Source organism: Mastigoproctus giganteus, chromosome 3 (genome assembly GCF_048544385.1).
Source record: "Mastigoproctus giganteus isolate SK-2022 chromosome 3, ASM4854438v1, whole genome shotgun sequence".
Classification (NCBI taxonomy): domain Eukaryota; kingdom Metazoa; phylum Arthropoda; class Arachnida; order Uropygi; family Thelyphonidae; genus Mastigoproctus; species Mastigoproctus giganteus.
The window spans coordinates 17,953,644-17,968,625 of NC_143577.1; the positions used below are offsets into that span (position 1 = coordinate 17,953,644).

At 34.2% G+C, this 14,982-nt stretch overlaps 1 protein-coding gene across 2 annotated transcripts in view; it reads left to right on the forward strand.

Moving 5' to 3' along the window:
- Window positions 1–9,452, forward strand: part of LOC150087759 (carnitine O-acetyltransferase-like) — a 63,657-nt gene extending 54,205 nt beyond the window's left edge. Inside the window, exons 12-13 of one of the 2 annotated variants that reach the window (XM_090369191.1) lie at window positions 6,985–7,122; window positions 9,029–9,452. In XM_090369191.1, coding sequence (XP_090225317.1) covers window positions 6,985–7,122; window positions 9,029–9,244 — 354 coding nt within the window. In that variant the 3' untranslated portion in view covers window positions 9,245–9,452. The remainder of the gene's footprint in view (window positions 1–6,984; window positions 7,123–9,028) is intronic. The other variant, XM_090369192.1, reaches the window with a different exon arrangement.
- Window positions 9,453–14,982: the final 5,530 nt, after the last annotated feature.

Below are 14,982 nucleotides of genomic sequence, written 5' to 3' on the forward strand. Positions count from 1 at the left end.
TATGCTCAATGCTGATGGGATTCTTCCTCTTGCTCAGAATAATCACCTGAGAGGGCATAAATTCAAATTGAGGAAAGACAGATGTAGGATAGATGTGCGGAAGTTTGCCTTTAGCCAGCGGGTAGTTGGCTGGTGGAACAGACTTCCATCCTTTGTTGTGGAAGTTGATAGCCTAAATAAAAATACAAGGCTGAGCTGGACAGGTATTTGGAACGAACTGAGGGGTGAAATGGGAGCATTTTTTTTGGCTGATGCTGCATAAGCTTGCTTTCTTGCATCATATGCCTCTGCTAATGCTAATGCTTCCTTTTCACAGAGTGCATTTGCTCACTTCAAATAGGATACTTTCTTCACAGAACTTCTAACAGATTCAGCTCCCATAAATTTCTTAAGTAACTTGTCATTTTTTTTCCTTCTGTTGTTCAGAGATGCTTAGAGATTTCTTTGAGTGAATGTTGCATGTACGTCACAGGGTTGAGCACGCTGAATTCTGATGGCATCCTTCCACTTGTTCAGATTATGAACCTAAGGGGGCATAAATTCAAATTAAGAAAAGACAGATGTAGAATAGATGTGCGGAAATTTGCCTTTAGCCAGCGGGTGGTTAATTGCTGGAACAAACTTCCATCTGTCATTGTGGAAGTTGATAGGTTGAATAAATTTAAGGAGGAACTGGACAGGCATTTGGAGGGAATGGTGTGATTTTTTTTTTTTTTTTTTTGGCTGATGCTGCATAAGCTCATACACATGCTTTCTTGCATCACATGCCACTACTACTACTACTACTACAGAGCCCATATGTATCTGTTTACCCAACCAACTTTTGTTTTTCCTCTGTTGAAGTTCTCTGTGATAGTATAGCAGTTTCACCATGTGTCACTTGTTTGGACAGTTCTGGATTTAATTCCCATCTATGACTGGAGAAAGTCCTCTTCAGTCAAGACTCTAGTTAGCAAATCTCAGGCAGAGGGAGTAAGGGTTTTTTCCCTGTGAGTTATTCCAGGTGTTTCAGCCCACACAGCATGCATACTTGTTAACACATACTTGTGTAGGCATAATGCAATATGATCTAAGATAGTGATGTGACTAAAGCCCTACAACAAGAACAACTGCCTCTAGTGAATCAGGGTTTCACTATCTCATAATTGTAAAAGAATAAGAGAAGTTTACCTCACTATGATACGTAGAACACTTCCATATAAAACACAAACAAATAAAAAATCGAAAATCTTACATTACAGTAAGAAATAATTAAAAATCAAATGAACACAATTAAAAATCAATTTAACGGAATTAAAAATCAAGTAAAAAATTAATTTAACAAAAAAATTGCAAAACAATTTTCCTTCCTGAAGCTGACAATGCTTTTAGACTGTATGTTGTGATCACAGGAATGAAAATTACCGAATAGGGGTGAGCATGGAACTTAAATAGGGATTATTTGTCTTCGCACACGTGCATAAAAGACCACGAATCAGAGATTAGATAAGGGTGGCTAACATTAACAGAATTCTCATGTAATTTAATTTTGATGGTTTCTGCAATTAATAGTCTCATATAATTAAGTTGGACACTAAGTATTTTGGCCTCGTTAAATAAAAAAGTGTTTTTCATTAATGGCATGAAAGGCTAATTCTGATGCCGCTGAATAATATAGTTAAGCTTGCCTTAAGATCTCGGTATTCTAATAAACAAAAATACCTTTCCCAAGTTACAAAACTTCACGACAAATTAAAAAATTATCTGCATCCTAACGATTGATCTGTATTGAAGACTTCCATAGATTTGCGACGTGAAGCACAGGCCTCAGAAATAAAAAACACACATTAACAAATTGAATACATTATCGGGAGGGTCAAGACACATTCATATGAGTTCTAACACGTTGTCGCAAGCTTGCGACCAAATGCATACGCGTTGTGTGATGACCCCCCCCCTTGCATACGCACAACGGTCTACCACAGAATACTTCAGCTAGTTCGCAAACACCTCACCCAACATTCAATGAACCGATATATCATCATCATTATCATCAGCCATTTTCAATCCACTGCAGGATGAAGGCCTGTCCAGCAACTTTCCAGTTCCTTCTGTTTAGAGCACTGGCCATCCATTTACTACCCACAAACTCGTGAATTTCATCTATCCATCTCTGCCTTTGTCTTCCAGGTTTTCTTCTAGCTCCTCTTGGGTACTATTCTGTTATTTTCTTAGTCCATCTCTCATCATGTCTTCGAGCTATGTGTCCTGCCCAAGACCATTTTAGTTCTTTAGTTTTGATAAGAATGTCCTTTACTTGAGTTTGCTGCCTAATCCATGTGTTTCTCTTCTTATCTAACAGTCTGATTCCCAATATAATTCATTCCATTCTTCGCTGTGTAGTTCTCAGCTTCTCTTCCATTCTTTTGGTGAGTGCTCAAGTTTCACTTTCATAAGTCATGGTGGGGAGTATACATTGGTTCATTATTTTACGTTTCAGACGAACTGGGATATTGCTCTTCAGTATATGACTATATTTCCTGAATGCTATCCATTCAAAATTTATTCTTCTCTTGACTTCCAGCCATTTATCATTATTACAGCTAATAACTTGTCCTAGATAAGTATATGACTCCACCTTTTCAATTACTGCTCCTTCAATCATTATTTCTCTTTCTGTTGCATACTTGTTCATCATTACTTTTGTTTTAGCCATATTCATCTTTAGTCCAAAATCCTTACTAACTGTGCATAACTGATTAATATTTTCCTATAATTCTTTGGGATCGTGGCTTATGACCACGATCCCAAATCATCTGCAAATCGTAAATGGTTTAGGTATTCTCCATTCACATTGACTCCTTTCTGCGACCAGTCTAATCTTCTGAAAGCTTCCTCAAGGGCAGCAGTAAGCTGCTTCGGAGATATTGTGTCTCCTTGTCGAACTCCTTTCTCAATTTTAAATTTCCTACTGTCTTTGTCTAGTCTAATAAAGGAGGTAGCACTCTCATATATTTTCTTCAAAATCATAATATATGGGGTATCTATGCCTTGTCTTTCCAGTGCCCGAAACATTGCCTTATGCTGAATGGAATCAAATGCCTTTTCATAATCCACAAATGACAGGCATAATGGTGTTTTATATTCATTTGCTTTCTCCATTAGCTGTGATATTACGTGAAGGTGATTCATAGTTGAGAATCCTGTCCTAAAGCCAGCTTGCTCTTTCGGTTGATTCTCATCAAGTATTCTTTCTAATTTGTTAGTAATGACCCTTGTGAACAACTTGTAGATGTCGGATAACACGCTAATTGGTCTATAATTTCCAATTTCTGATTTATCTCCTTTCTTATGCAGCAAAACTATGATTGCATTATATTCCACTGCTTAGGCGTCACACCTTTTCTAATTCACTTTGTGAAGAGCGTTACCAGTTTTTGTGTTATGTCTCTTCCTCCCAATTTAACAACTCTACAGTAACTTCATCTTCCCCAGGGGCTTTCTGATTGTTCATTTTCTTCAATGCATGTTCTACCTCATCAGGAAGAATATCGGGTGTGTCGTATGTGTTGCTGCTTTGCAATCCATCTTCCCCACTGTTGGCATCATTCCCTCGCTCCTTGTATAATTCTCTATAGTAGTCTTCTGCTATTTGAATTCTTTGCTGTTTATAAGTACACCATCGCTATTTTTCAGTTTCAGTATTACTGCTCATGGCTGCCGTTTTGTGCTAAATCTTCTTATGTCCTCTCTGAGTCTCTTTCTAATGGCTTTGCATAACTCAGTATACTCAATTTCTCCGTCAGTGTTTTTCTTGCTCTTCATTTGTCGTCTTTGATTCATCATGACAAGCGTTTCTTGACTAATTTTTTCTTCTTTGGATTTCTTTTTACCTATAGGTTTTTTGGGCTTTATCACTTCCAGAAAGTTGTAATATTCCTCGTCAATATCTTGGTCCTGAGCAGTCTGCAGAAGCTCAAATTTGTTCTTAAGTTCCAGTACATACTGCTTTTTCTCTTCCTCTGTTATCTCAAAGACCTTTGTATTATTTACTCGAGTCAGTTTTTTTCCTTTCCTTTCCTACATCTATATCAAGTGTACATCTTACCATTCTATGATCACTTCCAACATTTACCTTATTCAGGATGGTAACATCATTCACAATATATCTTCTCTTAGTGAGGAACCGATATATCAACAGGTTACAAATCTTTCCTCATATATGCTATTGCAGGACCAGATTTCACTTTTATCCAAAGGGTTAAATTGCAATTTACCACCTTGAAAACTAACTAAAAAACAGTGCATAATTGTTATTGAATTTGGACTTCATAACATTCCACAAAAAGATTTATTTATTCAACAAGTTAACCAAGTGAATAACATAAAAGAAACGTGACTTCCTAAATTGAATATACATGACAGTTCAGCTTTATGTGAACTTCAGGAAAATAACTTCCAGAAAATAACTATAGACTTCCATCACTTGTTGTTGAAGTTGATAGCCTAAACAAATTTAAGGCTCAGCTGGACAGGTATTTTGAACGAACGGAGGGGTGAAATGGGAGTAGTTGTGTTTTTTTTTTTTTTTTTTTTTTTTGGCTGATGCTGAATAAGCTTGCTTTCTTGCATCATATGCCTCTACTAATGCTAATGCTAATAAAGACTTGAACTTCGGGAAAATTATTCAGAGAGCTGATAAAGGAGATAAAGAGAGCTGATAAAGGAGATACAGTAATAAGTTAGAGTCAGTTGTATCAAATACCTCCACTTATCTTGAAGTAGACCCGACACTATTTACCAATTTGGTCAATCTGTACAATAAAATGTTAACCACGTATCGAAAAAATTACTACATTACTATGGCTCAGTTAAAGGAATTGAAGGCCAGAACATACAATATTCCCACACTTTTTGGTCAGGTAAAATTACATAAGACCGAATTTCTATTCGGCCTATTGTTTCCTACAGAAACTCAGCATTTTCATCCTTGGCCACACATGTATATAGCATTATGAAACCCTTTAGACAGGCGATACAATTTGGGATTAAGAACTATGATACACTATTTAATAACCTTAAGGACTGTAGACTTGACGGTAATGATAATTTATTCTCACTAGATGTTACCTCATTATATACGAATGTAAACATTGAATACACATTACATACTATTTGGGATATATTAAATAATAACTCTATACCGATTAATTATATGAAGCTTCCTATTAAGCAAATTTTTCACTTAATTAAACTCTTAGTTGAAGCCAACTATATCATCTTTCGAGGCAATGTGTGCAAACAAATTTTTGGTGTTCCAATGGGATTAAGCCCGAGCAGCCTAAGATCGGAGATCTGTCTCTGAACAATTGAATGTATACATTTGACGCCTTTTCTACCCTGTATCACATACTATGGGAGGTATTTAGGCGATGTTCTAATTATTACCGATAGTAGCACTATCCAAGACATTTTACATTCGTTTAATAATATTCATTCTAGACTCAGATTTACATTGGAGAGGGAGAATATGGATACTAAGTCTTAAATTTTCTAAATTAAATACTTAAATTTTCTAAATTTCACACTTACTCAGGATGTGAATAAAATCCAATTTAACATCTATTGTAAACCTACAAATACTGGTATGCTTCTGCATTATAACAGCTATCATCCATTCACCTACAAAAGATCAATTATCTTTGATCAATTTCTCAATGCTTATAAATATTCAATAACGGAAGCTGCTTTGGGCTCAGAAATACAAATATTAACCAGCAGATTCTTAAACGGATTACCCACTTGTTACCGTAGGATTAGGGTACAAGCTAAGGATAGAATACAAAAAAATACACCAACCAACAATAGTAATATCAAAAAACACTTTATTTCTGTCCCATATGTTGAACAGTAGCACAAACAACTTAACAGATCCTTTAAAGATACTGAATTTAAAATTGTAGCCAGGCCAATATGAAAATTACACACTATACTGAACAATCGCTCAGTCCTTTCCTCATTCGCAACACAGATAAATAACCCAGACAACATTTCTTGCAGTGATTGTGACTCACCTTATCAGGGTTCTACGTGGTTTCCTCTGAATTTTTGTGTTAATCAACACGCTGCCTCAGTTCATGCTTCTCGTTCAGCAGAATTAGCCTTTCATGCTGTTAATGAAAAACATACTTTTTTATTTAATGAGGCCAAATTACTTAGTGTCCAACGTAATTATATGAGACTGTTAATTGCAGAAACTGTCTAAATTAAATTACATGAGAATTCTGTTAATGTTTGCCGGCCATATCTAATCTCTGATTCATGGTCTTTTACACACATGTGTAATAATCCCTATTTAAGTTCCATGCTAACCCCTAGTCAGTAATTTTCATTCCTGTGATCATGACATACGGTCAAAAAGCATTGTCAGCTTCAGGAAGGAAAATCACTTTGCAATTTTTTCATTAAATTAATTTTTTACTTAATTTTTAATTGCATTAAATTGATTTTTAATTGTGTTCATTTGATTTTTAATTATTTCTTACTGTAATGTAACATTTTCGATTTTTTAATTGTTTTCGTTTTAATTTCTGGAGGGTATCATATCGAGGTGAACTTCTCTTATTCTTTTACAAATATTGATATCAACATAGAATGTATTGAGCATTATAGCTAAATATGTTCTACATTGATTAATACTATCTCATATTCAAAAAATAAATTAAACATTAATTTTTAAATATAAAAAATGTAAACGTTTTTATTTCCTACAGGAAATGAGAAGTAAAAGCTGAATGCATCTGAAACATCTGAAAATAAATAAACTAAAACATCTGAAATAACTGACACGTCAGTTATTTCAGATGTTTTAGTTTATTTATTTTGCATTGTTCTGAAAAAATATTTACCTGACATACCAGTTAAATACTTGCTTGAGTATAGCTAACATTTTTTTTTGCTGCATAACTATCCCAGAATATGAACAGAAACTATCTTTATTGTCAGGCAACCAGTGGATTTGGGGTAGACAGATATCTTCTTGGACTCAAAAGAATAGCCATTGAAAGTGGATTGGACATTCCTGAGTTATTTCTAGATAAGGGCTATATACGTAGTACACACTTTGATCTTTCTACAACCCATGTGAGTATAAATTTTGAGTTAGCTTGTTAAACTATTTTTATGTGGATGTATTTTAAAATATTATTGTCATAACACAGTAGAACAAAGTTGTCCATCATAATCTTTTGGTCTACTTTAATACAAACACAAATTGGCTATATAGTTGCTTATATAAACTATGAAGGTATCATTGGGTAAAAAGATCTGCAGCTTGTTGCTGGCATAACATCCAAAGGGAGGTCTTGAAAAGCATATCTAGAGTGATGGCAACCCTGGATAGACTTTTGTTGTAGCGTGCTCCTCTCTCTCCCAACGAAAGATAATATTCAAATAAACAATTGTAATTTTTTCACAAGTCACAAAAAGAATGATTTTTTTATTTTTTTTATTTAGTTCTCATTCTCTTTTTTTGTTGTTTGGGCTACAAATATTTTTATAGGTACTAAAAATAAGGTTCCTGGGGTTGTCAAACAAGAGTAATAGTACTGTTTCAGTCCCCCATCACATCCGAGCCCTAGAGCAACTGTGTCGCTTCACCTCAGTAAATCCAGCCTTTGCTATGTACACACACTGTCCAAAAAATTACAGACCTTTGTATTAGGACAGTCACAGACAGAAGAAATGCAACTAAATAAGTGTAAATAGCTGCAAAGAAAACTGTGACATGGTGTGATATCACACCATGTCACAAAGATGGATTGCTTCACTGAGTATAAAGACTGCACAGGCTGTTTGACTGCAGTAATCTGAAGCCAGAATGGGGAAAACATGTGATCTATCCTGAAAAGGTCTTATAATGGGTGGATGTTTAGCAGGAGCCATGATTCATTAGCATTAGCATTAGTAGAGGCATTTGATGCAAGAAAGCAAGCTTATGCAGCATCAGCCAAAAAAAAAAAAAAAAAAAAAAAATTCAAGAAATGAAAGACATAATTGGTTTCTCAAAAGCATCCACTTCAAAGGTTTTTAATATCTGGAAAGCAAACAGTTCTTCCACATCTCAAAGGTGTAAAGGTGGCAGAAAACAATACTTTAAGAGCAAAGCAATCGTACTCTGAAGAGACTGGAAAAATAGGAATCCAGTGTGCAGAAAATAACATCTGAATTCAACTGAGCTCAGAACTGCACTATTTCAACCCATATCATGTGCAGTGAATTGAAGAAATCGAGAATTGGCAGTTGCCTGCCTCTTTAGAAGCAGATAAAAACAGAAAAATCTGTTTGCACTGTTTCCAAGAATGTTGTGATTGGACAGTGGAACAATGAAAGAAAGTCATGTGGTCAGACAAATCACCATGGTATCATGGTATGGAGAATGTTTTTCACAGATTGGGTTAATTGATACTGGTGGGAGGCTGAATGTTATCCAGGGAGTACCAGAATTTTGTATTAGATCTACTACACCCTGCAATGTTATGCTTTTATCCCAAAGGTGATGGCCACTCTGTGGATGACAGTGGGTCCTGTGAAATATATGATAGTGTAGTAATTTTGCCACTTGTCACACATTTGGAGATGTCTTGGTTTGAAATGGGTTGGAGACTGGAGGAATTCTTACAAACACCTCTTCAGTTGGGGCTGTAGTTAGCCAATCTCAGAGAGTAGCATTTTCACCTCTAAGGTATTCTGGATTTTTAGCTTATACAATGTACAAATCAGCCTGCAAACACAGTACATTGGTGCAGTATGGCCTATGATAGATACTGGTATCCTATAAGACCAACAAACAACATATGCTATGTATTATTTACTTAACCAGACTTGTTTCAAACTGTATATTCATGCTTGCATTTAAGCTCTGCTTCTTGTTATGAATGGCTATGATTTTGAAACAAATTATCAGTAATGTATAGTTAACAATTCAGTTAACAATTTTTCAAGCCTTTTTTTTTTTAATTTTTTTTTAATTTTTTTTTTTTTATAACAGTATCCTGCTGCTCCTGGTGTTGCTGTAGCCTTTGGACCAGTAGTTCCTGATGGTTATGGTTGCTGGTATCATGCAGTTTCAAACTCCATAAACTTTGGAATTTCTGCATACAACAGCTGTCCCAAGACAAGTACTGTTAAATATAGGAAGGCAATAGAAGATAGTTTTACAGAAATGCAAGATCTACTTTTAAGTAGTTCTCATAGTCAATTATAACAACTTATAATCCCTAAATCCAGCATGTGAGTAATACACTTCCAGCATGTGAGTAATTTGAACAGCTTCATCTTTCATTAGCCGTCACGTAGAGTTAACTGGATTAGGCTGCGATTAGATTTAACTCATTCTTATGGTTTTTATTATATTTTAAGAATGCATACTGGCATTTAGAAACTCTAGGATGGCTTTGTGTAGAGAAAATATTTCTGGGGGAAAATAATATCCTAGTTTGGGGGGGGGGAATAACAATATAAGGGCCAAAACCACCAGCCAAGTTATTGACTGGATTGTTTTAAGAATAGTAGAAAATAAAATTAAACCACACAATTCACTGCAACTGTACTGGCAGTATCACATTTTGGGCATTTTTAATAAATAAAATCACTTAAATTGTAAAATGAAACTCATTATATTTAATATCAAAATAAAATTTTCATTTTCGTTTCTAGTTTACTTCTCTTTTCTTTTCTCCCCCTTAGCTTTTTTTTTGTGGGTCACATCCTATATGTTTGATGCTTCTAAGCTAGACTCGGGTAGTGATAATATGGTAGCAAATAGACTAAGCATATCTATACTGTACTATACTAGATGCCAGTGGTGAAGTATATCGAAAATCAGTGTTAACTATCGAGAAATATGTGATAAATGCAAAATAAGAACTGTGCAGTGAATATTAATATATGGAAATTGAAGAGAAGTAAATTAATAAAAAAATTCTGATTATACTCTCAGCCACATAGGGTCAGAGAGAGAGAGTGAGAGGAGAAGAAGCACTGTATTTAGCAGTCACAGTAGCTTTTGGCTTCATCCATGATCAACTCAAATCTCTGTACTACTGTACCCTCCCATAAATTTAAGGGGAGTGTGTTCACAAAGAAATAATAGAATTTCAACTGCTGTAATGCTGTGGTTATTATTCTGAAGATAGAACAAACTTTGGTAACTACAAACCTCCTCAAGATCAATGGTTTTAAACAGATGTCATCAAAAGGCTATGCTGCTGTTGTTTAACACTTTTGCTGCTGGCTTTTATAATAACCTTTTTGACCTGAAATTGAGTTGATGTGGACTGGAGAAGGCAGAGACATTTTTGGGCTTTCTTTTCACTATGAATTAGTCAGCCTCCGATGAAGGTTGCTTGACAAAAATATCCAGTTTTTCTTCTGTCAAATTGGAGAAAAAAGTTCTAAAATTTAAAGTGGATTAAAAACCCAATTCTGCATGTTTGTATAATGAAGCAGTGAAGGGTTAAGCTATTTGTAACAGCCTCTTTTGCGACTCTTATCTAGATAGACAGTGAATCTCTAACATCTTATGAATAATCCAGTTCTGTGTGAGTTTCTATATGGTATAAAAAGTTAAAACTTAGAGTGTCTAATATGGCAAAAGCTATAAGGCCTGTGAAATAAATTATAAATTAGTTAATCGAGGACCATTTTGTTCCCCTTGTACTTATCAGCCAGCAGAATGCTGTAACACTATGGTCTCAATACCTTGAGCATTAACACCATAGAAAAGCTTTGATATCTTCACCTCTAGATGACTTATTTTTAAACAAATAACACTACTGCAAGGCCATTATTGGGAGGGTTTGCATAGTTGGACAATTTGCATGCTATCAGCCAAAATACTATATGCTGCTGGTTCATGGTAAATTTTTATTCCTTTTAGCAGAACTTGCGAATGTCACAATAACCTTGAGGAAAATAAAGATGTGAATAATACTGTATTACTATTTCATGTTTATAATATTTATTACATATATACAGGCAGAATTAATAGAAATTTATTTTGTTCTCATTGAAATATTAATTCCAAAGTGTTTTTCACAATTATTTGCTTAGTTTGTTGTATTGGAATAATGCCAAATTTTTGTGCAATGAATCCCAAATGTAAACTTAAATTTGGCAGAGATTTATTTCTGTTTTATGTTACCAACATTTTTCTAAAATTTTAAGCAAAATTATTTTTTTTCTCATTATAACAGTATTTTTAGGGACCAAAAAAAAAAAAACAGCAAAAAAAAAAAAACCTTTCCATTTCACATATCCATCCCCTTTAACAGTTTGTTTAGCTCTCCCCTGAATTTATTCAGGCTATCCACCTCCACAACATCAGACAGAAACTTGTTCCAGCAATCAACCATCCATTGCCTAAAGGCAAACTTCTGCACATTCTGCAACCATCCTTCCTCATTTTGAATTTATGCCCCCTTGTGCATAGTCTGAGCAAGAGGAAGAATCCCATCAGCATTGAGCTTGCTCAATCCATAAAAATCCATAAACACCTCAATAAGATCACCTTGAAAGTGCCTAGTCTTCAGATGCTGCAATTTGCAGAACTGAAGCCTTTCTTGATAAGAGCACTCCTTTGTTCCCCTCACCATTATCATTGCCATTCTCATTATCATTCTTTGTATCTGGTCCAGCGGCTCTACATCCTTCCTAAAATGAGGCTTCAAGACCTGTATGCAGTAAGTACTCAAGATGTAGCCTGATCATTGCCTTATACAAAGGGATAATCACTTCCTTATTCTTGCTAGTGAATTCCTGTATATCATTGACAAAATCTCATGTGCTGTCCTGGCAGCCTGTCTACACTGCTCAGAGAACTTCATATCAGTGTGCACAATTACCTCCAGTTTTTTTTTGTTTTCTACTACCCTGCGTGTAGTACCATGCAGTTGGTACGTTAATTTGGGATTAGTTAAAAAAAACATGTAAATCATGTTATAAAAATGGACAATACTAGTGCTGCTGATTTAAGGATGCCTCATGTTGTTTGAAAGCCAGCACTTGGAGATTGGAAACTGTTCACTTTATGTGCAGTTTCTCTAGAAAAGTAGCCTATGCTGTTTAAAATAATGATATAGGGCTTCATATGCAATGAAACCGTCCTTTACAATACTGAAATGAAATATGCCAGCAAACTTTTAGTCAGATTAGCAAAAATATGAAATCTGATTTATACATTGCCTTTTGCTGTTTAATATCTTAAGCTGGGAGTAAAATGACATATTAAACACAATAAACATTTGAAATGTGCTGGTGAGGCAAAATTTACGAAGACCTCTAAGTGAGAATAGTTCTTTCACATAAATATATTTGATTTTCAGAATGCTAAATATAGTAGTGCTGAGGTGGTTATGACAGCTTTATCATTACTTCACCACTGGATAAAGAATCGCAGCTTAGATTTGATTGTCAGCCATTACTAATTTTAAATAATAGTATTTGAAAATTAAAATTTTTCAATACTACCATATCACTTGCATGTTTTTATCTCAAAGTTCTAATATTAAATTATTGCAGTTGTCTGAGATAAGTAGCACTTGGCAAAACTTTTATTAGCAATCTTAAAGATAATTTGTAATTATAGTAATTATAATGATCTTCTGCATAAAATAGCTTCATGGTAATGGGAACTGACACTGATTCCAAGATTAATTCTTGCAATACAAATTGTACCTTTTTCTCCATATAGCAGTTGCTCATAGTTATAAATTATTATGCTCGTTATGGTATTTAGAATTTAGGTAGGAATTCATAACAATAGTTTTTGTCAAATAAGCCACTAATTATATCACTTTTTTTTCTTTTGTAAGATTAGGTTTATTTTAAAAATTAAAGCAGCTGATGTACCTTTTGGTTTTTGTATGGTATTGTGCTTCATAGGAAAAATGACAAAGATGTTCATTTGCCTTATTATTATGGAAAGGTAGGAATTTTATGTTCAATTTTTGATAAATAACATTAATTCAGTGCTTTGTTGTTTAACATGTTTGCTGCCACCTATATTTGATAGTTAATTAATGTGCCATGCCTTTAGTGGGTAACACAGTACAATCGTCATCCTCCCCACGCCAGTTTGAAAATACCCGAGTTTGAGTCCTGTTGATGATGTGAGGGATTTTTACGGACCTTTTTCACAGCATGGCTGAGTTAGTCGGGCTCAGGCATCATGATTATTTTTCCTCCAAGAAACTCGGGCTTTTCATCCAGCAAACAGAAAATCAACCTTAGAACACATGCAATTAATATACAACATACACAGAGTAATATGGCCTTAGTCACTGATGCTTCTACAACAACAACTATGTGCCATAATTTTCGAAATGAGAAATAACGTTCTAAAATCCTCAACATTCCAAAAATTTGTAAGTAGTGGCTGAAAAGCAAGTCTGGAATTCGTAGATAAAAGCAAACACTTACTCTTTTGGCTGAACTATAAATCAGAAGAAAACTTAAAATTTTATCGAAAGTTTATTCTATGTATAAAAACTAACATAAGCAAAAAATAAAAATCTGTACCAAGCTATTAACAAAAACAAATTGATGCTAATTGCCCAGAGTTCAATCAGTGTGCCGACATAGTTTGTGTAATGTACCTTTACTTTTGCACCACTCGTATATTGGCCACTTAACAATGACTGCCTATATGCATTACGGCATGTGCACAACACTTGAGACATGTGAACACTTATATGCATTGACATAGCAAACATGCATGTAACTCGTGCAACCTAGCTATTTAGTAAACTAGGAAATGTTGCATAAATTAAATTCTTCACTTAATTTGTGGATATCCTTTTATTTTACTGATGATATAAAGTTTTATAGGTCATATCTGGTTTAAATCTAGCTTGTGCCTTACTTTTGTTAATGTTAAAGAATTAGCTGTTTGCTATTTCTGTTTCAGTAGGCTTTTTAATTTGTATGGCAATCTCATCAATATTTAAATTTTAATGGTTAATAAGAGGTAAAACTTAAATATTTCACTTGTATAAAATAGTTTTGGAAAGTTTCCAACTTATTGAGGTCCAATAAATCATTCCAAATTCCCCCTCCTCCATGTTTCACTTTTTTCATTCAGCAACATTATTTTTGCATTATATTAATGTTAAACATTATTAATAATTATCCTTTGTGAAAATTGTTATGACTTAAATCTATAAAATGGCTTTAATTATGATTATTCAATATTCACCAACTTTATTTTAGTACACAATAAAGATTAAAAGGGGGTTTAGGACCGAAAGCCTCAGACTACGAGAAATTTACTAGATGAACAAGTTAGTGCAAAGCATCATGTTAGTTCATAGTAAAGCACGAGTAGATGAAATGACATCATTTTTGCTACATCTCATACCTCGAATACGACTCATTGTATCATCAGAGTACCTACTCACCTACCAATGAAAGGCCAACAAGCCTCAAAATGATGATATCTGGGTGGTGGTGGTGTCTGCCAAGAATAAGTAGCATTAGTCTTCTCTACTGGTGAAGCTTTGCTTATTTGAGATAGTACAATATCACGGCAACTCGTTGTGAAAGCATTGACAGTATGAGATGTAACAAAAACGATGCCATATCACTTACTTTGATGATTTACTGCAAACTAAAACGATGCTTTGCATTAACTTTTTCTTTGGTAAACAGTTTAAATATCAATCATTTTGCAACTACAACTTGTGTAGTTATAGTTCTATTTACATTTTGTTGAAGCACCTTCACATTAAGTTTCATTATTGTACAATTTTGTGATTTTTTTGTGTGTATTTGATATTGGGATAATTTTGGTTCTTTTTATATATTCATTTAATATTTACTACTTGTTCACTGATATATTGAATAACATATAAGAACAATGGAGAAACTTGATTTTTATAATTTAAGGCATCCTGTGAATTTTTCAGAAATCTTTATTTTTTAAAATAGTGTTAAATTTTCATCAAA